The 24,370-nt window shown below is 25.5% G+C and overlaps 2 protein-coding genes and 1 long non-coding RNA gene across 5 annotated transcripts; 1 reads left to right on the forward strand and 2 right to left on the reverse strand.

The window, feature by feature from the left end:
* Positions 1 to 533: 533 nt before the first annotated feature.
* LOC123259999 lies at positions 534 to 5,920 on the forward strand. Its single transcript, XR_006508363.1, has 3 exons — positions 534 to 953; positions 1,019 to 1,131; positions 5,720 to 5,920. It is a non-coding gene; the product is annotated as an uncharacterized LOC123259999 (long non-coding RNA).
* On the reverse strand, positions 3,046 to 10,997 carry LOC123259998 (ubiquitin-conjugating enzyme E2 R2). Its single transcript, XM_044720887.1, has 5 exons — positions 10,178 to 10,997; positions 5,917 to 6,003; positions 4,036 to 4,133; positions 3,562 to 3,696; positions 3,046 to 3,453 (listed from the first exon to the last, which is right to left on the reverse strand). The coding sequence occupies exons 1-5, from the start codon at positions 10,349 to 10,351 to the stop codon at positions 3,231 to 3,233; spliced, it is 717 nt and encodes a 238-aa protein (XP_044576822.1). The 5' UTR covers positions 10,352 to 10,997; the 3' UTR covers positions 3,046 to 3,230.
* A 1,168-nt stretch (positions 10,998 to 12,165) lies between these two features.
* Positions 12,166 to 13,736, reverse strand: LOC123260000 (bis(5'-nucleosyl)-tetraphosphatase [asymmetrical]). 3 transcript variants are annotated; one of them, XM_044720889.1, is made up of 3 exons: positions 13,649 to 13,736; positions 12,686 to 12,865; positions 12,166 to 12,561 (listed from the first exon to the last, which is right to left on the reverse strand). In XM_044720889.1, exons 2-3 carry the CDS (start codon positions 12,792 to 12,794, stop codon positions 12,245 to 12,247), a joined length of 426 nt encoding a protein of 141 aa, XP_044576824.1. In that variant the 5' UTR covers positions 12,795 to 12,865; positions 13,649 to 13,736; the 3' UTR covers positions 12,166 to 12,244. The 3 variants fall into 3 exon arrangements, with proteins under 3 accessions (XP_044576824.1, XP_044576823.1, XP_044576825.1); XM_044720888.1 differs by lacking the exon at positions 13,649 to 13,736 and adding an exon at positions 13,056 to 13,139; XM_044720890.1 differs by lacking the exon at positions 13,649 to 13,736 and adding an exon at positions 13,056 to 13,125 and having other exon boundaries at positions 12,686 to 12,836.
* Between the last annotated feature and the right edge of the window lie 10,634 nt (positions 13,737 to 24,370).

Here is a 24,370-nt window from a genome sequence, read left to right on the forward strand (position 1 = left end):
TTATAAAAATAAATCAAGTAAATTTATTTTGTTGTATTTTTTTTTTTTTTTTAAATTTGTCTCAAATCTTCCTCATATTTTTAATATTTAATTTATAATAAAATCGATGAGATTTAATAAAAAAAAAAAACCTAGCTGATAATAAATAATCAATTTAACTAATGGTCTAAAAGTTAGACGATGAATTATTTAAAAATGTATTAAACTTATGTATATTTATTAAAATTTATGTTAGGATCTTGACAACTACTCTCATGATATTGAAAATTTGTCCTTGATTAATCTACGTTAAAAAATTAAAATTTTAAAAGATTGAAAGTTCTTCCGCAGCGATATAGATAACTTTAATGATTTTAGGAATAGTATATTACACACTTAGGGAAATAAAGTAAGAAATGTCACGGCTTCGCCTCGGCCAACAAACATGTGATCTGAAGCTTTCTTATTTACTTCCCGTGTATACTATTTTTTTGCTCGACGAAGGCAGAAAGGGGCAACTTCGTTTAGCGCAGCGGACCGAAAGTTGACGCTTTCTGCCTGTCGAGCAAAAAAATTTATTACTTAGTTTTTATTAAACTTTTCTATAAATTCAAAGAAGGGAAGTTTATATAAATAAGCAAAGGCTAAAATTTACACTCAGTCACCTTAGAGCTTGTTCTAATCAATTTTAATTTTTTATTTTTATTAAAAACTCCAAGAATGATTCGACAATTTTGCCTTGTGCTTTTGTGCTGCGTGATTATTAACTTCAGTTTTTACAATTATTAAATAATTTTATACCAATTAATTTAATTAAGATTTTTTAATTTTTGCAGACAAGTCCTTTGGGAATCACTGAAAATAATAAAAAGGAATTAAGTAATTCAGAAATTGAATTAACAACATTTTCTGAAGAACTACCGAAAGAAGAGAATATCAATGATGGAATTGAAATTCATCATCTTTGTAAAAGAGTATGTGTATTTATAATTATTTTTTTGATAAATATACTTAATTAAAATTTTCTTAATTTTTTAAGGATGATCTAAATTGTAAAAGACTACCTAAACCAGTAGTATCATCATTATTGGAATAAGGTTGAGGCAAATTAAAGGTCCAGTTAGTGCAATCGAAGAAGTAATAAGTAAAAATGTAAATATTTATACTTCGATTATTATTATAAGTTGTCTATTTACAAAATTATATTTCAATCAATACATAACCCCGTGGTACATTGTTTGAATTTAATAATTTTTAAATTAATGTGAGCTTGCCAGATTAAAGCGAAATGTTAAAATTTTATTTTTAATTATTTCAACGTTGAATCCAAATCTGAAATGTATAATTTTATTTAATCTTAACCATCAACTGGTTATGCGATATTATTGATATTAATTCACGTGGAATATATTTGGGGCATTCCATGTCAAATCGACCACTTTTGACCCCGAACCTTTTCGATTTTTCTGAAATTTTTTTATCTTTCTTTACCCTAATCAAATCTTATCGATGTTTGTCACTTTTAATTTTTAATTTTTTTTTTCTCGGATTTTAAAGTTTTCTAAATCTGCTGAAAAATTTTCAGAGTGGTAAGGTATAGGTATACAAATACATGGAGTGATCATATACTGGTACATGATCATATATTGGGGCTTTTACCTTATAACGAAAAACAAACATTTAAAAAATTTTTTTTTATTTCTAAAAAAAAATAGTAAGAAAAAAAATTCCACCTTGAAAATTTCAAGAAATTCGCAGAAAATACTGGTTTCTTACAAAAAAAAAAAAATCAAAAATGACAATCATCCCGAAATTTTCGTTTTTTTTCCAAAAGTCTCAAAAAAAAACGTTGAATATAAATCCCAAATATTGTTTTTATTTTTTTTTTTTCTAAAAAGTGCTTTTATAAACAAAAATTTCAAAAAAAAAAAAATCCCAATAAGTTAATTTTCAAAAAAGTTACGGTTATTTAACACAAAAAAGCTATCTTTTTTAAATAACTCGTAACTTTTTTTTTTAGTTAGATAAAAAAATTTGAAAAAATTCTGAAAATTGTTTTTAATAGGGTAGAGAACGATGCAAAAATTTCAGAAAAATCGAAAAGGGTTGTCGGGGTCAAAAGTGATCGATTTGGCATGTAATGCCCCATATTATTCCTTGCAGTTACTAAATTCAATTACTGATTGCAGAAAATATTTTTATTTGTTGAATAAAACAAGAGAAAAAATTTTTTTTCAATAAAAATTGATTATTTAAAGTATGCAATACACCAGTGTTTGTCAATGAAATAAAAGTTATAAAATACATTATATATGTATAACAGTAAATGAGTAGAGAGGACACAAGAAAATTTTATATTAAAATAAAAAACGTAATAATTTCCAATTTTTATTATAATGTCTAATATCTATTGTTAAAAATCATTATTATTGTTGATTTTTTATTGAAATATAACTTAAAAAAAAAAAATAAAAATAATTTTAGGTAAATTTATAGAATGTAAAATTAAAATTTCACTGGTGATTTATACAAACAATTCAAAATTTGAATTATTTTATTTGACTAATAATTTGAATTAAATAATTAAATATTAATACCAGATACATTATAGCAAGCAGAACGCTCCTATTTATTATTATTAATTATTAATATATGTTTATATATTTATAATTATTAAATAATGTATCAAGTGATGTTTCAAGTTAAATAATTATTCTAAAAATCGATTTCTATCTTTGACAATAATAATAATAGCATCGAATGAATTGCCTACCAACCTAAACCCTTCAAAAAGGAAAAAAAAATTATAATTATTTTTTTCTCAACTATATTAATTATTATCGGTGTTACTTATCAATAATCATTAAAATACGAATTAATTTTTCTAGCAAAATGACAAAATATTCGTTAGATTCGCAAGTATTTTATACACACGAGATCATTTAATTTAATCATTTTTTTTTTTTCATCATAAATATAATTAGGCTCTAAATCAAATAGTTGATATAAGAATTTGACGTTTGAATTGAGCCGATTTTCATGTAATTGATTGAATAATCACAAGTGTTGTAGCGACGAGCATAAATCACATTTTATTTAATTATTAAGAAGCCCGTGTGTTCAATTAATCAATCTATACACGAATCCAATAATAATAATGGCTTATAAACCGTTTATAGAATTATTATTATTGTTATTATCGTTATTTATATTGTAAGTATAATTATCGTTAAAATAACTTATAAAATAGATCACGATTCGCCATTGCCACTATCATCATCGTCTCCGTATTCACCAGCGCTGTGTTCCTCGTCGTCATCATCATCCAACTCATACTCATCATCATAAAAGTCTGTCATATCTAAGGGCTGCTCTGCTGGCCTTGCGCGGGTTTTTATGCAATAATCTTCAAGTGTGAGCGGAACTACAATACCTTCTTTTTCGGCTTCCACTTTAGCTGCCTGCGCTTGTTTCCTGTAATTTTCATTATAAATATTAATAAATACATAAATATATCTTGTTACTTTTTTTTTTTTTATAAAGATAAATCTTAGTTTGTTTAAATTTCAATATCGTAATTACCTGATAATATTTTCATATTCTTTGTCTCGACCCTTGGAATCACGCCAACGTCTGTACATTACCGAAGCATCAACATTTGCTGGACTGTATGTGTTTGGTTCATTCAAAAGTGATATCACTGACAACAGTATTGTTCTGAAAAATATTTTAAATAATTAGTATTTATAAAAAAAAGTTTTTTTTTTAAATATAATGACTGAAATTTTTTTTTTTTAATTTCAATTAAAAAAAAAATTTTATTTATTTTGCTTAAAAATAATATGATATTTTAAGAAAATATATTTTATTAATATTTGTTTAAAACATTGACCTCTTTTATAAATATATTTACTGTTATAAATTTAAATTATCTCCACATATAAAAAAGGAAACTTTTTTTTTTTTTTTTTTCACAAGTGATAGTAAAAAAAAAAACGCAATTTCTTTTAACAAAAATAACAATGACAATAATAACAATAATTTACTAATAATTACCTGACATTCTGAGTTGGATTCCACCTTTCACATGGTAATTCTCCACTTTGTGGATCATCGACTGGTGGATGTAAAATAGAAATACACAAGTCTCCATTCTGTAAAAAAAAAAAATTATTAAAATTGAATAATAATATTTAATACTACTATTTATTATCATACAGTACTTTGTAGTTGGAAAAAAATAAAAATAAAAATGTTTTTCTGATAAAAGATAATTTTAAAAGAAAAAATTCAATTTTAAAACGCAATAAAGATAAATTAATGATCAAAGAGTTTGTATTAGACATAATTTAATTCGATAATGCAAAACTCTATAGTATACAGTGTATACACTCTAGTGGTTGCTGCATCCTCGACTGTTGCAAGCTAAGTAGGCCAAGGTGTACCCAAGCTCTCATTCACGATTTAATCTCACTCGAACTAAATCTTATATTACATTACATTTGTTATACCAATCTAATGAAACTAGATATCAAATAAAAAAAAAAAAAAAAAGTAATTACTTGAAAAAGTTTGAAAATTATTTATTTTATTTTTTAAAGTGATCTCGTCACGCGTTTGACGTAGTCGTCGGACCTTTGTTCTCAGGGACAAATAAAAAAAAGTATATGTATATGTATATAAATTGAGAGAGATTGAGGTAGAATATATACGGGATGGCAAATTGCCATCTTTTTTTTCTTCTACATCAGTCTTCGTCTCATTTCTAAAAAGCCTTCAACTTGGCACGCAATCTACGCGCATTCTCTTTTGATTTCTCTCTTATACATTAATGCTGACTAGACAAACTCTCGCCAGCTTAATTATCTTTATTCAATAATAATTGTAATAATAAAAAATTATTTTCATTTTCAATTGTTTACTTAATTGTAAGAAAAAAATAAATTTTAAAACTTATCTGTTCGTTTAATCTTAATATTTAATATTTAATATTTAATTAAGTACTTTATCAAAAATAGAAATATTTTTATTGATTTGTTTATCAAATATTAAATGCGGGAATTAATAAATTACAACACGGAAAAATTAATTCAAGTTTAAAAATAACTGCAGACAAGAAAAAAATTTCCAATATTCAGATAGTTGTTTACTATCGTTTTTTTTTCTTCCATAAATTTGTAGCAATGATTTTATAAACAGCTAGGAAAAAAATTGAATATCAATTAAAATATAAGAAATTTAGTTAAAATTTTTCCAAGATATAAATTTTAAATAATAAACTCAGTTATTGTCAATCAGCGGATAAAATTGAATAAGTTAATTTTAAGATAAGAAACAATGATTTGAAAGTAATTGTTCTAATAAATGAACCGAATCTTAAATTTCATCATCTGTTCTCTTATAAAATCATTGTAATTCTATGAAATGTTTCACGATAGAAATATTAGCAATAGAAATGACAAATTCTTTTGTGTTTAGTATCACTACTATGACTAAGTAGTTTATTATGAGTAATTTTTTTACTTATGATGAGCGGAATCATTTTTTAAAATTATAGTTTCAGACTTGATACGCTTTAATCTTTTTTTAATGACTAAAAAAATGAAATCAATGTAAGTTGATTAATACATTAGGTACTTAATTTCCTACAATTAAAAAAACTTATAGTTTATATTATATTAATTATTAAGAAAGTTTTTTATAATAAAACAATTCTTATCATTCTATATCTTTGTTTCAGACATAAATCAATGTAAATGTGGAAAAGCAGTGTACATTTATCTAAGTAGTTCCAGCACAAAAGATGTGTTACGGATTGGAGTGTGTAAAGGCACGATTGGAAAGCGGATAATGTAAAATTAAAAAGTAAAAAGGGGATGAAAAAATAAAACTCTATAGGACTAACAAGTATAATCGATAATTCTCGTGTTCACTCACCTCATATACGTTTGGATGCCAGACTTTTGTCATAAAGCGAATACTCGGTGGGCTGTACGGATAATCTGGCGGGAATTTCATATGTGCCTGAAATAAAAAATTCAATTGTTAGTTCAATGCTAAATTACTGAAAATTAAATTTCGTTTCAAGTTCTTAATTATTAATGAAAATAACTTAAAGACCTTACAATTAATCCGAAATAGGGCAATGCGCGTAATTCTGAATGTTAATAAATGAGGAGCTGATTTTCAAAAGGGTATCTTTTCGTATTTTAAAAGAGTAGTTTTTTGAACTTTTAAATATTAATTACTTTGAGAATTATAAAGATTTCTACACGAAAAAAAGTAAACTGTAATAAATAACAGTCGATTTATAATAAGTAATGATCAACTGCTAAAAATTACCATTTCAAACAGTAAAACCGTGATTTTACTATTCACTTTATAATATTTACTATTTAAACGTCACAATTTACTCTTTACATGGAAGAAAATACTATTTCAAACAGTAATATTCGCTATGTAAATGTCTAAAATGTTAAAGTATAATAATTAAGAATTCAGACTTTGATATTTATTATTTCGTACCTAAAAAATGATCTTATGATATGTAAAAAGTATAAAATAACGTTAGTAAATTTCTAATACAAGAAACGTCAATATTTACAAAGCAAAATGGTAAATTTTAAACGCAACGCTAAAAATCAAACTGTAATTATTGACTTTCTTGGACTGGTAAAATTTATATTTAAAAGTATAATTTTTACTGTTTCAAATGTTAAATTCTCCCAGATCGAGACCCCCTTCTCTTTCATCTGAGTTCCCCTTGTCCTCATAATATGGACTATATATTGAAATGGCAATTTTTACTGTTTGAAACTGTAATTTTTTAATATGAAAGAGTCGCTATTTACTATAGTGACAGCTACTAATCACTTATTTTGGATATTAAATTATAAATTGTGGCTTTTATACTTTCTACATTAAGTTCTGTACACTGATAGAAGGATTTATTTGTACCAAAAAATATTTGTTAATAGCTAACAAATCATTTATTAGAGACCACTTTTTAGTATTAAACAAATATTTCTTAGTATTTAAAATAATTTGTTTGTATTTAATAAATCTGATAAGGTAAAAGCCCCAATAGATGATCATGTACCAGTATATGATCACTCCATGTATTTGTATACCTATATTTGTGAATATAGATATACAAATATGTGGAGTGATCATATACTGATACGTGATCATCTATTGGGGCTTTTACCTTATTCATTCATTAAATATTAATAAATCTTTTTAAATACTAAGAAATATTTATTAAGGACTAAAAAGTGGTCTCTAATAAATGATTTGTTAAATATTAACAAATATTTTTAACTATAAACAAATCTTTCTATCAGTGTAATATTTATATTTTTGCCACCCCGATGTCTGCTTTACTGTTTGAAACTATAAAAATTAACCGGAATCCGAGTGAATATTACAGTTTACTTTTTTCCGTGTAAATAAAAATCGAATTGTAGCTTCATAACCGATAGCACTTTATAGCTAAATTAAAGAAGTTCAACAAAAATATTTATAATTGAAGATAACCAATTTTTTGTTTCAATTAATCAAAAATGAAAAAATACCTTTTTGAAACTCAACTCCTCAAATATACTTATATTGACTCAATGCTGAATACATTGAACTGGATGTCGATAAGACAAAAAATTAAATATAACACATGTCTATTTATTCATAAAGTTAAATGTCGTGTTTACCCCAACTATTTATACGAAGAATTTGACTTCAGTGAATTTTATAATGAGACGCGAGCAGGACAGTTCAAAATTAAAAAAACGAAAACAATAACTGCTGAAAAAACTATCACGTACCAAAGGTTAGTGGTATAATGAATTACCACATGATATAAGAGCAGAAAATAGACTAAATATATTTAAAATTCATTTAAAAAACTATATAAAAGACAATGTAGATTGTCTATAATGTTATAATTAATACTAACATTATAAAAATCTTAAATATAAATTTACAAGCTTGACAAAAAACTTGTAGCTTAAAAATAATGAATTCAGTAAAAAAATTAAAACTCTGATTGGAATTATCGATAAATTAAAATCAATGTAAAATCTGGATATATTTGTATATTTTTATTTTTTATTAGTTAATACCACGCGGTATCGTCAACCGGAACAGCATTGCCATATTGATCGGTGACCTGCTCATGGCCCAAATATCCCGGCCATCCTTTGGGACATTCTCTAGACTCTCAAGTCTTGAGTCTAGAATTAACCTACTTTTTATTTGCTCCAGTACTTAGATGTAATACTAAAACGTCTAAAGTTTAACAACTACAAATGTACTATTTTTTAAATGTCAATTGACTCTTTTAAAAATATTAATATATAGAGCGCAAACTATACTAACAATTATACATTATTATTTATTATTAAATTAATCCAAGTGAGTTTAAAAAAACAATAACAATAAATTTAAATAAAAACAAATGATGTCAACGATTACGTATTAACGCAAGACTGTTTTAATAATTAATAACATGACGACACGCTTAACTTACACCAATGCATTATATTATCGACTAATTTTTGTTCCTACTTCAGCTAAGTAAATCATTGATTGCCATTTAAAAAAATTAATAATAAATATTTTTTTTTCTAATATAATTAATTAAGTTAATTGTTTCTAACAAATTACAAGTATTATGTATTAAACTTTCCTCTCTCCTAGTTGACTAACGATTAAGCGCACATCTGGTGCTCGGTGAAAGGACAAGTAGAATTAAACGAGGAAAGTTATTTTATTTAATATTATATTATATAAAGTGTATATTAAATATAATATATAATTTTATCACGAATAATAAATAATGAGTAACGACAAATGAATAAATTAATGAAAAAAAAAAAATATGTAATATAAACTTGAAAAAAAATAATAAATAAAATTTGTACCCAATGCTCGGGATGCACTGAAATATTATATAAATATTTTTAAATTCAACCATGCAGAAAGTGGTTTAGAAAGTGTTGCATGAAATTATTTTGTTTATTTTTCTTACTCATCAAGCTGACTCGTTTAATTAAGTTTCATTGTTTATAATTGAGTGTGTTTATGCTTAATTTAATTAATATATATAAATATATATATTATTTTTTTGAAGAATAATAAACGGAGAATTTAATAAAAATTAATAGACTGCGCATGCCGCAGATAAAAATAGCGGGAACTCTACTTGCTTGTCTAAGGTTTAGCATTGATCATTTTATTACACGTTGACTCATTTAATTTATTGATTACTTTTTTTGTTAATACTGTTAAAAGCTGAAAGCTGATTTTTGTAGTTTTGTGCGCTCGAGTCTAGTGAAACTGTTACTTAAATTGGTAATCACGGAAATGAATTTCGAATTTCCTTTTTGAGATTTCTCTGCAATACCCGGAACATTGTTAGTAATTAATTAGCTATTTTTGCGCTGGAAGTAATTACTGAAAAGCAATTGGTCCTTAATTTTAACTGGAAAATTTACAACTGAATAGTGTTGTGTTGATTGATTATGTGAAAAGCAATACTGACAATTTATTGATAGTTGATTAATGAACATAGAAAATTAATAAATGTTCTAGAAATTAGTAGTTATTACATTATTTGAAACAAAAAAATAAATTTTTTGTGCTACGAAATAAAAAATATTTCTGATAAATTTTCCATAAAACTACATTGTGCGATTTAAGTGCGTTAAAACATTATCATATTATGCTGATAATAAAATAGAGCAGTTTCGATATTTTGAAATCTAATAAAAATTGCAATTTTTAAAATAATTATCTTGCCCAAGTTATCAGTTGCATCAAACAAAATAATTTGTTTCATGATACAGAAAGTACTAAATATTCAAAAATTAAATTATTTCTGCACAAATCAATCAAAATTACCGAATAAAATTTTTTGAAAGATATTTTAACATTGATTTCAAATTATTGCCAACTTTAATCACGTTTTAGTTGTTAATAAAATTCTGTTGAAATAAATAATTGATCAAGGTTAGCCGTGACAGAAAAACTTGTAATTTTTTCACGTAATTCATGATTCAACTTCAATATTTACGTTTAAAAAAACAATTCAAATGATAGGTTAAAAAATGGAAAAAAAAAAAAAAAAAAAAAAAAAAAAAAAAAAGTTTAGTAAAAATGGATAAATCTATGTGATATATATGAATAAATATATAAAACTAACCTTGAAGTATCCACCTTGATAAAGAGTATCAGGAGGCCCAAATATTGCGACTTCCCACTCGAACATGTTGTCCTCGTTAACGAGTTTAACACGAAAACCCTCAACTGGCTCTTCTTGAAGACTTTTGTACTCCATAGCAAGTGCTCGCAAAGCGCTGCTCGTTGGTTGTGCCATTATTAATCAACGTCTTCCAAAGGTTTAATTTAATATTTAAATGTATGTAGAGCAGTAGACGTCAAGATATCAGCAAAGGCTCGAATTTTAATTTTATTTTACGTTACGTGTTTTCAATTCCAGTTAATATAATAGTATTTACTTATATATATGTCCATAAAATTAATAAAATCAACAGAAACAAAAACTAAAATAAATAAAAAACAAAAGCACTAAAAAAAATAAATATCACTTGGCTGAGCGACGTCGTGTATGGTTGACGCTACAGTCCAACGGATGTTAGCTGGTAGGAATTATATGTTATATGTATGTAATATTAATTCTCTGTATCGTCAACGTTCACGAGTGCGAGTATAAGTACATAAAAAACACGTACTGCTCGATGCTTTTGCGCAATGACGGAAATTGACGCTCGTCAACTTGCTGCTTTTATTTTCTACTCTACACTGAACAGTATTCGCAATTATCGTTTTTAACAGTCACCACGATGATTAATAATTATTTACCACTATTGAACAAAGGAATACACGAGCTGAGTTGGGCTTATGATTATAAGACCCACGCGAAACGACGCTATGATCAACAATGTACACGACACACAAACACTTTGACGAGGGTCTGCGTAGCTGTGAACGCAGCACTGCTTCAAGGAACAGCTGACGCACAAAACCTGTCTTTTTTTTGCGCAAGTTCTTTCTATGCGCAGACAAGTTTCGTTCTTGAAGTTACTGCGCGCTAGCGGGAATTATTTAAGTGTGGAATTAGTGATACTGTAAAAATTATTAATTTTTTAAATAAATCGCGTGACAAATGCCTAAAAAGGTTCAAAAATTATTTTTTTTCAGCTCAAAATCGTCCAAAATTTCAAGATCTGTAAAAAAAAATTTTTTGAGGTACTAATGCCAAAAGAAGTACCTCAAAGGCATACGCCTTTTTGATGACATTAAAGTTAGCAGTCACTTAATAATTTTTTAGTTTTATTTATCAAAAAAAATTATTTTAAAAAAATTTTATTTTTGCACGACTCATGATGCGAAGCATCAGAGAGTGCTTTACGATCGAATTTATTTTTTTAAATTTCTAAATGTCAATTTTTTTTTGCCATAATTTATTCGCTATAAAATTTTTAAAATTATGAAACATATGATAAAATAATTTTCATGCCTTTTGGGCTTTAGGAAAATTTTTTTTAAAGTCAAAAGGACGTATAAAGAAAATTATGTTTTAATTACAAAATATGAAAATAATAAAGGTGAAAAATGAAAAATTGAAGTATAAAAAGAGGCAAAATGAGCAACGAAAAATTTTTTTTCTGAATTTTCATAAAATTGTAAAATTTTATTTTCAGTTTTATTGGACTCTATTTCTATAACTCTCAAATATCACCCAATTTTTTTTTCTCTTTACTGTTTTTGAAGCAATGTAAAATAAAGACTGTTAATCAATTATTTGGGAATTTTTAGACATTTTTTGCTGTTACACAATCAAAAAATAGAGATGTAATAGATATTACTGTAATTTGTTTTGAACTCATTTTTATAGTTGTGTAATAAATGAATTAAATTGAAAAAGAAACCTATATTTTACAACATAAATTAGAAAAAAAATGTTTTAATCAAAAAATTTCTACGTTTTTAAAATTTAATTTCAAATCAAATATTTGTAATTCCTATTATAAATACTATTTGTACATTAATAATTATAAAGTTTAATTTCTATCTTTCTTTTTTAATTTTAATTGTTATTACCATTTTCACAATATTTCAAAATAATTTAAGTAGAATTTTTGTTACCATTGATCTGACAAAATCAAACTCATTCTCGCCTTTTTATTATATCACAAAATAAATAACATATTTTTTATCTGAATATAAATGTCCTAATTTAATTAACCTATGAAAGATTATCATGAATATATTTATCAAAAACTCTCAAAGTTTCCTCCATGTCCTTAAAACCAGAAAGTTTACAAGCTTCATCAAGAATCAACCACTTGTAATCTTGATGTTCGTTAGACATTTTTACATCACGGTTCTCTTTGATGAGCTCTGCAAGCCAATAGATCACAGTCTTCGGTTTTCCCTTCACGTTATAATTCATTTCTTGCTTAGCATCTGGAAATATATTTAGGTCTTCTTTCTTGAAACCAGCTTCTTCCTCAGTCTCTCGCAATGCAGTTTGCATATCATTTTCACCCGGATCAACATGTCCTAAAAAAATTTAACCATCAAAATAACAATTCACTTTGAAAAATTTACGGATAATTAAATTGAAATAATTTAATCAATGTAAACACGGAAATGAGTGATTACTAATTACTGAACAGCTGATTACCTTTTGGAGGCGTCCAATGATGTTCACCGTATGACGCCTGCATTAATAAATATTCAATAGGTCCTCTAAATCGACGGAATATAATAAACCCACACGCTCGTTTAACCATCTTAACTTTTGATGATTTCGATAAATAAAATTTTGTGAATAGCTGAAGAGTAATTGGAAGAATTAATAATACTGAAAATAAAATACATTTGTTAATTTTTTAACATTAATAAAAAAATTCCACATCTAGAACCTAAAAAAATTTCAAGTAGAAATTTTTTTTATAATTAATTTTTAATAAAAATCAATAAAATTGTCAGATGCCAGCTGATTTCGGTATTATAAAAATTAAACATAATAAATAAATCTAAATTATACTCACCTAATTTTTAATTTAATATTTTTTATCGGATTAATTGTTCAATCGTCCACGTCAATTAATTATATACCAACTGACGCTAAGCATCTGATGAAATTTTATTATTGAAAATTTTAGAAATAATAAATTTATCTTAACCTAAATATAATTAAATTTTTGGATGAAAATTCATTACCAGTTATAATTTTTAAATAATATTTCTTGTACAATTATAAAAAAATTTCAGTTCATAAATACAAAAAAAATAATTTGAAATAATCGCAGAATATTAATATCGTCGACGAATGAATAATAAATAATTATTTACCTTATCAATAAATATTTTTAATTCATCAAATTATTAATCATGCTGAGGTTAGCTGATAATTGTCAATTTTCTTTTAATTTTTACAAAAAATCAATTAGAAAAAAAAATACTTTCAAAAATTTCCACTATTAATTTTTTTTTAATTTTTACAAGCGGAATTTTTTTTATCAAATTTTTTTCATAATAATTTCATTGCTATTAAATTGTAAAAAAATTCATAATGTCAGTTAACGTCAGTGTCTTAATTATTAAAAGTCTAGACTCAGTCAAAAATATTTAAATACTTAACTGCGAGTTTCGATCCGCAAGTAAACAATTTATTTTTCGAGAGTATAACTCTTCTAAAAGTTACTATAACTTCCGCTAAGTTACAGTTATAGAACTAAAGAACTAAAGATTTCTGTATATGCTACCTCACGCAAAGACGCTCACTTCACTGCCAACTTTTAGTAAATTATCATCTACAAAATAGCGCTCGTGTCGTAATCCTTTTATTGTTGCGCTAAACAATTTATTTTGTACTTTCAAACTGCAGATTGTTGTGATATATTTTTTATTAAAAATAAATACGTGTCAATAAATGTTTTATTCAACATTCGCTTAATTACGAAACTTAAAAAATAACACATTTATTTTTCTTTTGTATTCAATGACTAATTGCAGTGGAAATGAATAAAATTTTGTGTGAACTTACTTTTAATTAGTGTCAAGTGTCAAGTGTTATTTTTAAAGCAGGTACTTCTTTTTGGTAACACGAAAATAAATCGGATGCGACGCACAAGTAATTTTGTTTATTTTACTCTAGATTTATTTTATTAAAAATAATTTTTAAAAAGTTTTCTCAAATAAGAGTGTGATTTAAAATATGATCGATAATTTATTAATGAAATTAAAATTATAAATAGTTATAGAAATCACGTGAAATATAATGCGGAGCTAAAATTTTTATTTGAAAAATAATTCATCAGTAAGTTTAAGAGATTAATAAATGATCCACGATAATTATGAACAGACAAAATGTCACCTGTCAAATATTGAAAAGAAAAGCTAGACTTAAAAAGACATTTGACGTATAAAACTGATGTAGAATAAGAAAATGTCACAGATTTTCATTTCAATCGGTCTCTGCAGTGTGTTTGAATAATTCAACTTATAAATGATTTATTGAGGTGAGCTGATTTTATCAATAAATTATTGATTTTTACTAATCAAATTATGATACTGAAATTATTTTGCCCTTCGTTATTTTAGAATTCTATTTAACAAATAAATAGTTTTTTAATTTTTACAATAATTAAATTGTTACGAACAAAATTTGGTAAAAAAATTCCACAACCGGGAAAAAATAATTTTGCCTAATTATATATGATCATACATAATTACTTATATATAATTAGACCTCGCCTATGATTAGGTCTCATTAAATAAATTATTATATGTAATTTATAATAAATTTATTACTTCGATATGTGTGAAAAAAATGTATTATTAATTTAATATTGATTTACAAATAATAATAATGACGATTTAAAATAGAATATAATTTAGCTTTTCATCTATAATTATTAATTGAAAAATTCTGGTATTTATATTTATGCTAAAATCACTTATTGATAAATTTATAAAAAATTATATATAGAACAAGATAACTCAGGTTTAATCAGATCTAATCATAATAGTTATTTATGTGCCTTGGGCGAGCCACGCGCCAATACGGTCGAGGTGATAAATATTTTCAGCAGGGATAGTATAAGGCTGAGGCCCGATAGGCCTGCTCGGCTTCGCCTCGGCCAACAATTACATGTGATCTGAGACATTTCTTAATTTACTTCCCTAGGTGTGTAATATACTATTTTTTTATTATAGATAGATAAAAAATTTATTTGGCTCTGGAACCTAAGCTCCCTCAAAGCCATCAATATTTAAATTACATTGGTTTACATAGGTTACAAGATTACTTAACTAATTAAAGGTTTACAATTAGATTTAATTTCAAATGTTATAAAATCCAAATAGATTATTTAATACAAACAAATAACTTAATTTAAAGTCATAATAATTCTACAAGAAAAAATATTTAAATACGATCCAAAATAAAGATTGCAATTGTTAATTGTCATGTTCAAAAAAGTGATTGAAGCAAGCATTTTTAAATTCAACCAAATTATCTACAGCCACAGTCTCAGCTGGCAGTGCATTCCAGATACGCACGCAGAAAAAAATTTTGTTAAGATAACCTAAGATATGTTATGGTAACAAATGAATTTGTTAACATAGGGATAACAAATTATATGTTAAAATAACAAAATTTAGGTTATAACAAGTTATTGATATGTTATAACAACAAAAAAGTTTTCTTACTACAGCAAAATCTTTAAGTTGATTCGACAAAATACTTTAGTTAGTATAACAATTTTTTTTTGTTGAAATAACAAAATTATTCTATTAAAATAACAAAGAGAATTTGTTGGAGTAACAAAGACAATTTGTTGAAGTAATAAAGAGAATTTGTAATAATAACAATGAGAATTTGTTGCAATAACAAATAAATTTGTTGCAGTAAATTTTATAAGAATACATTCAAAAATACGCTATAATTAGCTATATAGCTGATTTGGAAAATATTTTGGCAACAAATTAGTTTTGTTATTGCAACAAAATCACTTTGTAACAGTAACAAAATTATTTTGTTGCAACAACAAAGTCATTTTGTGACAGCAACAAAATGATTTTGTTAGGAGCAACAAATTGATTTTGTGATTTAACAAACTGGTTTGTTAGTACAACTTGAAATATTTTGTTAATGTACCTAATGGATTTTTTGCTCCAACTACACTCATTTGTTACCACAACATATTTTTCAGTTATCCCGTCTTTTGTTATTTCAACAAAATTGTTTTATGCGTGCGTATGCCATGAATTAAGAATGAATTATCATACATGACACAATTAGCCTGCGGTATACGAAGATAGTCTTGTCGGACATCACCTCTACGCAGTGCTATAGGCAAAAAGTCTAGTTTTGAGCCGAATAGCTGCCGATAATTTGGTCGAATTTCCTTATAAAACAGACAAGCCATTATAGTTTATTTGTTATAAAAATTCAAAAAATTTTCAGATGTTTCTTAATTTCTGTATCATAAAATTGCAATTATTTTTCGTTACAATATTTACATATCAAATTTTACTGTCATAATTAATTTTTTTTTTTTTAATTCTGAAAATTATCAAATGTCTCTTAATGTCAGTGTCATATCAACTATCGTTAGTTTTCTTATCTCAAAAGTTGAATTAGTAATTATAACGTAATTGAAAGATTAAAAATTTGAGGCCAAGACAAAATTGTAACAAATTATTAAAATTTTCTATAATAAATGACTGAATTGAAATAGAATTCACAGAATTCAACAATAGTCTAATGAGGTATATTAATAACGATAAATAAAACGGTATATTGTCAAATAAGGACATTATATGTGATAAATAACGGTAGTTATGCACTTAATTCCCAGTACATTAAGAAGTACTTGAGAATAATTATTATTGCATCCTACGCTCATCATATCTTCATTTTCCAGTTCTCTCTTCGGCCACGTATTTTAACCAAAGTAATGGTTTTCGGTGTACACATTCGCGTTGCACTACGAACGTTTCACCATTATACTTATACAAAATAGTACTGTTCCAAAACTGATAACAACCATTGATAAAGTTACGTTCGGAGGTTTACGAGCTGATACAACTATTATTACCGTTTTATTTTTATACCTTTCGAAAATAACAATATATATGTCTTCAACTTATCGTTACGTATTGATGATAAGGATTGTTTACGTTTTTATGTTTGAATAGTAAATTTAACATTCCCTACATGTTTAATATTTGAAGATACATTTACAAATTTAATAGTTTTTTTATACCGTAAATACTAAACTTCATTCATTACTTTTTCGGATCTATGTAGTTCGATCGATAATTGAATCTCCTCATCAAGGTTTTAATTTTATTTATTCAATTAAAGAATTGTATTATTATTTTTGACTCCATAAAACCCCGTTCAATTGAGGTTATAAATTGAAATCTCATTAGAAAATATAAAATGAAATATAGCGTTCAGTCAATTGTTGATTAAGTTTCATATTTAGTCGTCAGCTATTCATTTGTGGCTGTTTAACTTTCTAATAAGTTTTGACGTTTACTTCTCTTTTAATGTCTCAATCAATTATTTTCAAATAAATAAATACAAATAAAAAAAAAAAGTTATTTATTTTTAATAAAATTTCTATTTCTTCTCTTAAGAGTTTCAAGAAAATCATCTTGAAAATTTTTATCTTCTTCAATCAAGATGAAAAATTTTTTAACTAACTAATTTATTTATTTATTTATTTATTACAGTTCCAACAGCCTTCTGGCCAATAACAGGGTCACTTTATTGTGCAATGATATAAATTTATAGTAAAAAGTTTATTACATGTTGATTATAATTATAATTAATGCTAAATTATTACATATAAAGACTTAACTAATATTAACATAAAGGCCATAAATTTTATTTAATTCAAGAATTTTTCTGCTTGATTAAAAACGATTAAACTCTTCAAAATTACTCTTATGCTCCAAAAGTTCTTTTCTTGAATCAATTTATTTTTTCTTTAGTGTAATAGCCTATATAACTATTGTTCAATGCAAATTGTGTAGATTAAAGCTTTGAATATTTAAGTAGTAATTAGCATCTCATAATTTTGAAAGATTTTTTTAACAAAATGCATTGAATAATTTTTTTTTTATTTTGTCTACTCGCGAATAAATAATATCCATTATAAATATTAATTACAACAATAAATCTGGCAATATCTAAGAGCAATTATTTCCAGTTTTAACTAAAAAGTAATTCCGTATTATTTAAATGATCTTGCTAAGTTATAGACAACAATTTATAGTTGGCACATTACTGAGTACACTTAATGTACAGATGAGATGTACAAAGCAACTAGACGAAATGTATGTAGAAGATATATAGCAAAAGGCAAGTAATAAGTGCCTAGAGCAACGTGAATATGCATATGTTACGTTATATAGGATTCTCGAGCTCGAGTGTATTTGTTGAAAATTGGAAAAGAGCTTCTACATAATGATTACATGTACTCACATTAATCTCGCTATTTGAGTTTATTTTATTTCAATTTTTATTATCCAATAGAATGAATCGTAACTAGGTAAACACATATTAATTTTTAAGGTTCCTCGCTTTGATTTGTAATTTCCGATAAAATTAAATATTTAAATCAAAATAATTAATAATTATTCGTGAAATGTAAAATGTTACTCTAGTAAAATGAAAAGGGCGATCTTATCACAAAGTCTCTCTTTGTACGAGCAGGAAAAAACATTTACTTTTTATTTCTTTTATCATTATTTATCTTTCTCTTTTACTTAAGCTTTTTCCTTCCTTATGCTAGTCCCTTCAAGTCGCAATTTTACGATAAAAATCGCAAGGAAACTCATTGAAAGCGGTATAGAAGGTGCATTAAATTTACATCACTGGCGCACTAACATAACCCCGTGTGTACATGCTTCTATATGCAACTTGTGAATTCGTCTGTCAGCTTTGGATTTTAAAAAAAAGCTTTATTACAAACAACAAAAAGCTACACACGAGAATCTGAGCTTGTAATCTCCTTGAATGATGGTTTCGTTCATCTACGATTTTTTTTACTCTAAAACATTTACTCGCTAGAACAAATATTTATCTTTATATTCCCGTTGTTAAAATAATTCTTTTCATTTTTTTATAACTAATAAAGATAATTACTTCTCCCTATAAAGAAAAAAAAATGAGTTGAATAAATACAAACGTTGTACGATTTTTAAAAATATGTTAAAATAATTGTTAATTTTTTCACGTAGGTTTGAAAAAACAGTCCGCTATTTTTAATGCTCGTTCTTTAGTAAACAATAGACTTTCGTGGCGCTCCAGCTACTGTACCGAGAGCTGATTCAAATTCTGGGATTTAATATTTAACATTTAACGTGTAGTGACTGCAAAGGGAAATAACTTTTTAAAATTAAAGTTCATTTTTTCGTCCTCAACATACGTGCTTTATTAATTTTGTTGGTTTTTAAAATCGCGATGAACTTATGACCTAATTTTGACATAAAGTTTATTATCAGTTGAAAAAATATAATTTACACGGAAAAAAGAAAACTCGAAAAATTACAATATAAAATGTAAAATCGGTCCCGTCGTAATCAAAACTAGAAAAATTACAGTTTGAAATAACATTTTTCTAAATTCGATTTTTTAATTTAATATTCAAAGCTTTCAATGTAAATATTACATTTTACAATGTAATTCTTATAAAATTTGTAATAATTACATTAGAAAGTGTAATTTTTCGAGTTTTCTTTTTTCCGTGTACAATTAATTCATTAGTTTCATCCATTTATTTGTGGTAAATTTATGACTTATCTTATGTTTGTAAATATGACAATTAAATCAAGTATAAATTTTCTTTTTGTACATTAAAATTGAATCTACGATTATGAATGCCTTTATTTGAACTAATATTTAACATTTATTGTTTCTTAAAATAAATTGAACTTTGATATGAGCGATTAAAACGCCATTTTGGAATTTTAAAGGTCATTTACAAAAATATTGAAGCAGGTCAATTACTTAAAACGAAAAAGTTTTATTTTATCATTGTCAATCAATTAGATAAAAAAGTTTCATTCAAATATTGGTAAAAAATTTTTAAAATAAAATATAAAATATTCGCATTAAAATTATAAACTTATCTATTCAAGCTCTACTAGAAAGCGGATAGATTATTCTATTTGTCGGCAGTAATTCCTCTCCATTTGGGGTAGCCAAGCGTTCTGAATTCGACGGACTATCTTAAAATTGACCTAATCTAGTGGTGTCTTGCCAGAAGGCGTTCCTGAAATCCTTTTATATTATACTTATAAAATACGTACAAGACAGTCAAAAGTTAAAATAACTTTAAAACTTTTTTTTATTTAAAATTATTAAATTTGTATTTACTTGAAAATCATTTACTATGGAATTATTCATGATTAATGTAGTATTAATTCTCAATTTAATTACCAAACAAATCCAGTTCGCTGTTGTTCTAAAATAACAGTTCGAAAAATAATTAATTTTTAGTTAATTACCGAACTATAATTTAAAAAACAAAATTAAAGTTTTTCAAGCACAACTAATAAAAAATTTTCAACTAACAAAAATTAAAAAATTTATGTTTGATTTTATGGGATAAGTTTAGCACTAAAAACTATTACGGAATGTTAGTATTGTATCAACTTTTTACGACTTTTTTATAAAATAATTTCAGAAGAAAATTCTTAAAGTTTGGACTTCCATTCCGTTTTACAGAAGTTTTAATGAATTTTTATAAATTGCAAATTTTAGAGGAATTATCTTTATTTAAAATAGTTCAATTCACACTTTTTATTGCCAAGGAATTTTTTTTAATATCAATAATGTAACTGTAGAAAGAAATTAAATTAAAAATAATTTGACACGGACGACAATTGATCTCGGATGAAATCGCGATTAAGCTCGAACGACTTCATTAATCGACCCGATTTTTTTTTACTGTATATTATAGCTTATGATCTTATGAAGAATAGAAAATTTGTTGATTGTCAGTTCTATCACGTTAGTATTGTTTTTACAATAAATAAAATAGGTCTAAATTGATAAGTCTTTGTATGCAAGTCTCATTACTTTAATGTATATCGCAGTGTATTTATTTATTTTCTCGTACATAGACCTAACAGTAGCACCTCGCCAATAACAGGGTCACTTAATAATACATAGCTAAGTTTATGTTCGTGCAAAAAACTTGATAATTACTCCACAGATAAAAGAAGTTGACTTGACTTGAAAGAAAAAATTTTGAAATAAGAAAATCATTTTGAAGAATTAAATGTGTCAATCTGAAAATTTCTTGAACCAAAAAACAATTTTCTTGATTTTAACCAAAAGTCAATCTTACTTGGCTCAAAAATTTTTCTACTTCATCAAGATCATCAATTTTTTCAAAGTAATTTTCTTGATTCAAGATTTTTTCTCTTAAGTCAACTTAATTTTTTTTAGTGTAACTAAATATTATATGTAATATTAAAATTACATTCAGGTAATGGTTAGGTAAGATTATTTATTACAATAGCAAGTACACAGAAAAAAAATTTTTGACTCTAGAATAAATTTTCTTGACTCATGAAAAGATTGTGAAAAAAAAAATATTTATTTTGGAAAAAGTAAAATTTTCTTTAACAAAATTTATTTTTGCATCAAAACAGCTCCGGTTTTCTTTACAATTTTTTTTTCGTTCAAGCAAAGTTTTTTTTTTTTGTGTAGAATGTCTTCTTATAACACTAAATTGTACACTGAGAAAAAAAAAATACTTTTACTCAATTAATAATTTTTTGGTTCAAGAAATTCGATGACGATCAAATATTCTATTATTATTAATTTCTGAAGAGAAGAGCATCAATATTTATCTTTGGATAATAGATAAACAAGAGAATAGCTTTATTTAACCCTAGACTGGTCACCCGTATAGCGTGACGCCGCATAACAACTATTCAACCTATAGAGACTCGCTATAGTGCGAGCGAGAAACTAAAAAAATGGTGACCAGTCTATAGGGTTAAATTAAGTAAAAATTATTTCAATCAATTTAACAAGTTCTTGAGCTAAGAATATATTTTCTTGAAAATTTTCAAGAACATGAATTCTTGTATCAAGAAAATTTTATTAATAAAAGTATTTTTTTTTCTCAGTGTATAATATCTATAGACATTATATTGTTTAAAAAAGTAGAGATGAAATAACAAAAAATGCACATCAATAAAACACAGTGAATAACTAGTTTTTTCTTGTATTGGGTTGTAATTAAATCCTTAATCTTCTGTACTAAAGCTCTGTGTTGACGTCAATAACAAAAGGTGGTGATTGTATACATAATAATAATTAATAAACGAAAACTTCCTCCTAGAATTACTCTTAAACAAATGACAATTTAAAAAAAGGGTTTTTACTTAACCTGAACAATAGGATAATGGATCGAAGTACTTCCCTTGTTTTAATTTTAATCCTTTTGTTTTAGGGAAAAACCTCGTACAAAATTAAATATAAACCGATTTTAATCCTTCAATACTCATACAAATTTTAGATGTTTTAAAATAGAATAAATACAATTTTTTAGTTATGAATTATTCAACTATAAATTTTTGCAATAATATTTTTACGAACTCCAAAAATTGAAAATAGGTAAACAATCAGAATTAAAAGTTCCCTTTTTTAAATCTAAATGTTTCAACTTGGCAGACTATTGAAAAATTTATTATCGTGGATTCAGTTAGTTTTTTCACAAACTTAAATAATTTCTACAATTTACCCGCGCATTAAAAATAAACTGATTTGACAGTCATCATGCAATAACTATTATATGTATAATAAACTACAGACTTGAACCGTTTATTAATTTATAATTACAATCCATAAATATAAATGAACATTTAAAAATAAAAAAATGACTTGATACTCCGTTCTGTTTCTATCTTATCTAAGGGTGGGAGTCAGAGTAGTGGGGCGCCACTTACAAAACGACCGAACAGAATCTGTCAGTGAGCAGCAAGCTCTCGCGTCGGCAACATCAGTTCATTGTTGTAAACCGTGAAAACAATTTACCCACGTGCGCGCTCCGTTTCGCTGTTAGTTTCCAAACTTACAATTTTTAGTACCCATTAATTATTTTCTTCGGATAAATAATTCATTTTATTTTATCACAAATTTATCTCCCACCGGGTTGTAAAATCTCATTGAAGATTCAATCCTCGTAAAATCGGGAAGTATAAAACATAAAAATTTACTGCAATAATTTCAGTGCTAAAGTTTTGATTACTACCGTGTTATATTACTGTTATGTTAAATTTAAGGGTAACTATAATTTGTTAGTTCACTAATAAAATTCAAATCTGTTTAAAGCGCTATTCAAAGATCCATATATATTTCACTTTTATCACGCTTTATCTTTCTCTCTTCATAAGAAAAGTTTTGTTGATATTGACGTGTGCGTCTTTTTAAAAACTTTAAATTTATCAAAAATTTTTTTTTATTATAAAAAATTTGGAGGAAAATTATAAGTTATATTAATATTAGTACACTATCAAGTAATTATAACCATTAATTTGAAAATTAATGTTATAAATTTGGCAGAAATATAAACAGTTATTGTATCAAAAAATTTTTTTATTTTTTTCACTAGAAAATTAAACATTTTTCTAAACATTTTTAGCAAAAATTTCAATAATTTTTCACTTTTCAAAACAATAAAAAAATCTTGCTAATAAAAAATGTAAGAAAATAATTAAAAGAAAAAATTTGGAAATTTTTTTTACTGAGAAAAACAATTTAAAAATAAAATGAAATGAATAATTTGTCATTGGAATTGACTGGCACTCGTTGGTATTTTTACTCTTATATTGCACTATTTTTGACTCCATTATCATAGAAATTGGTGACTAAAATTGTTATTTACTGTTTCGTTGTACATTTATATGTATATGTATGTACATATATATTATAATATCATATAAAATAACTAAGCAGAGTCACGAAATAGAAGACAGATAGATAAGACATCTGACTATTGTAATGATAAAATGAAGATAAGCTGCATTAATACATGAGTTCTGAGACTTCAAATGAGTAATAAAAGTTTGAGAAAAAAAAAACTTGACATTGCTTTATGAGAAGTTACATAAATTTTTTAATTTATTGTCATGAATATTGAAATAATTTAAATGGATACATATGTACACTTATACAGATAAATCTATAAATATAAATATATATTTATTGACGTATTTTGTGCACGTGCTCGATAAATGACAAGATATTGTAATCGTGGTGTGCAACACGTATTTACGAATAGAAGAGGCGCGAACGTACTCAGTCGCCTTTCTAATGAATGAAGCG

The sequence above is a fragment of the Cotesia glomerata genome, linkage group LG2, assembly GCF_020080835.1.
Source record: "Cotesia glomerata isolate CgM1 linkage group LG2, MPM_Cglom_v2.3, whole genome shotgun sequence".
Lineage (NCBI taxonomy): Eukaryota > Metazoa > Arthropoda > Insecta > Hymenoptera > Braconidae > Cotesia > Cotesia glomerata.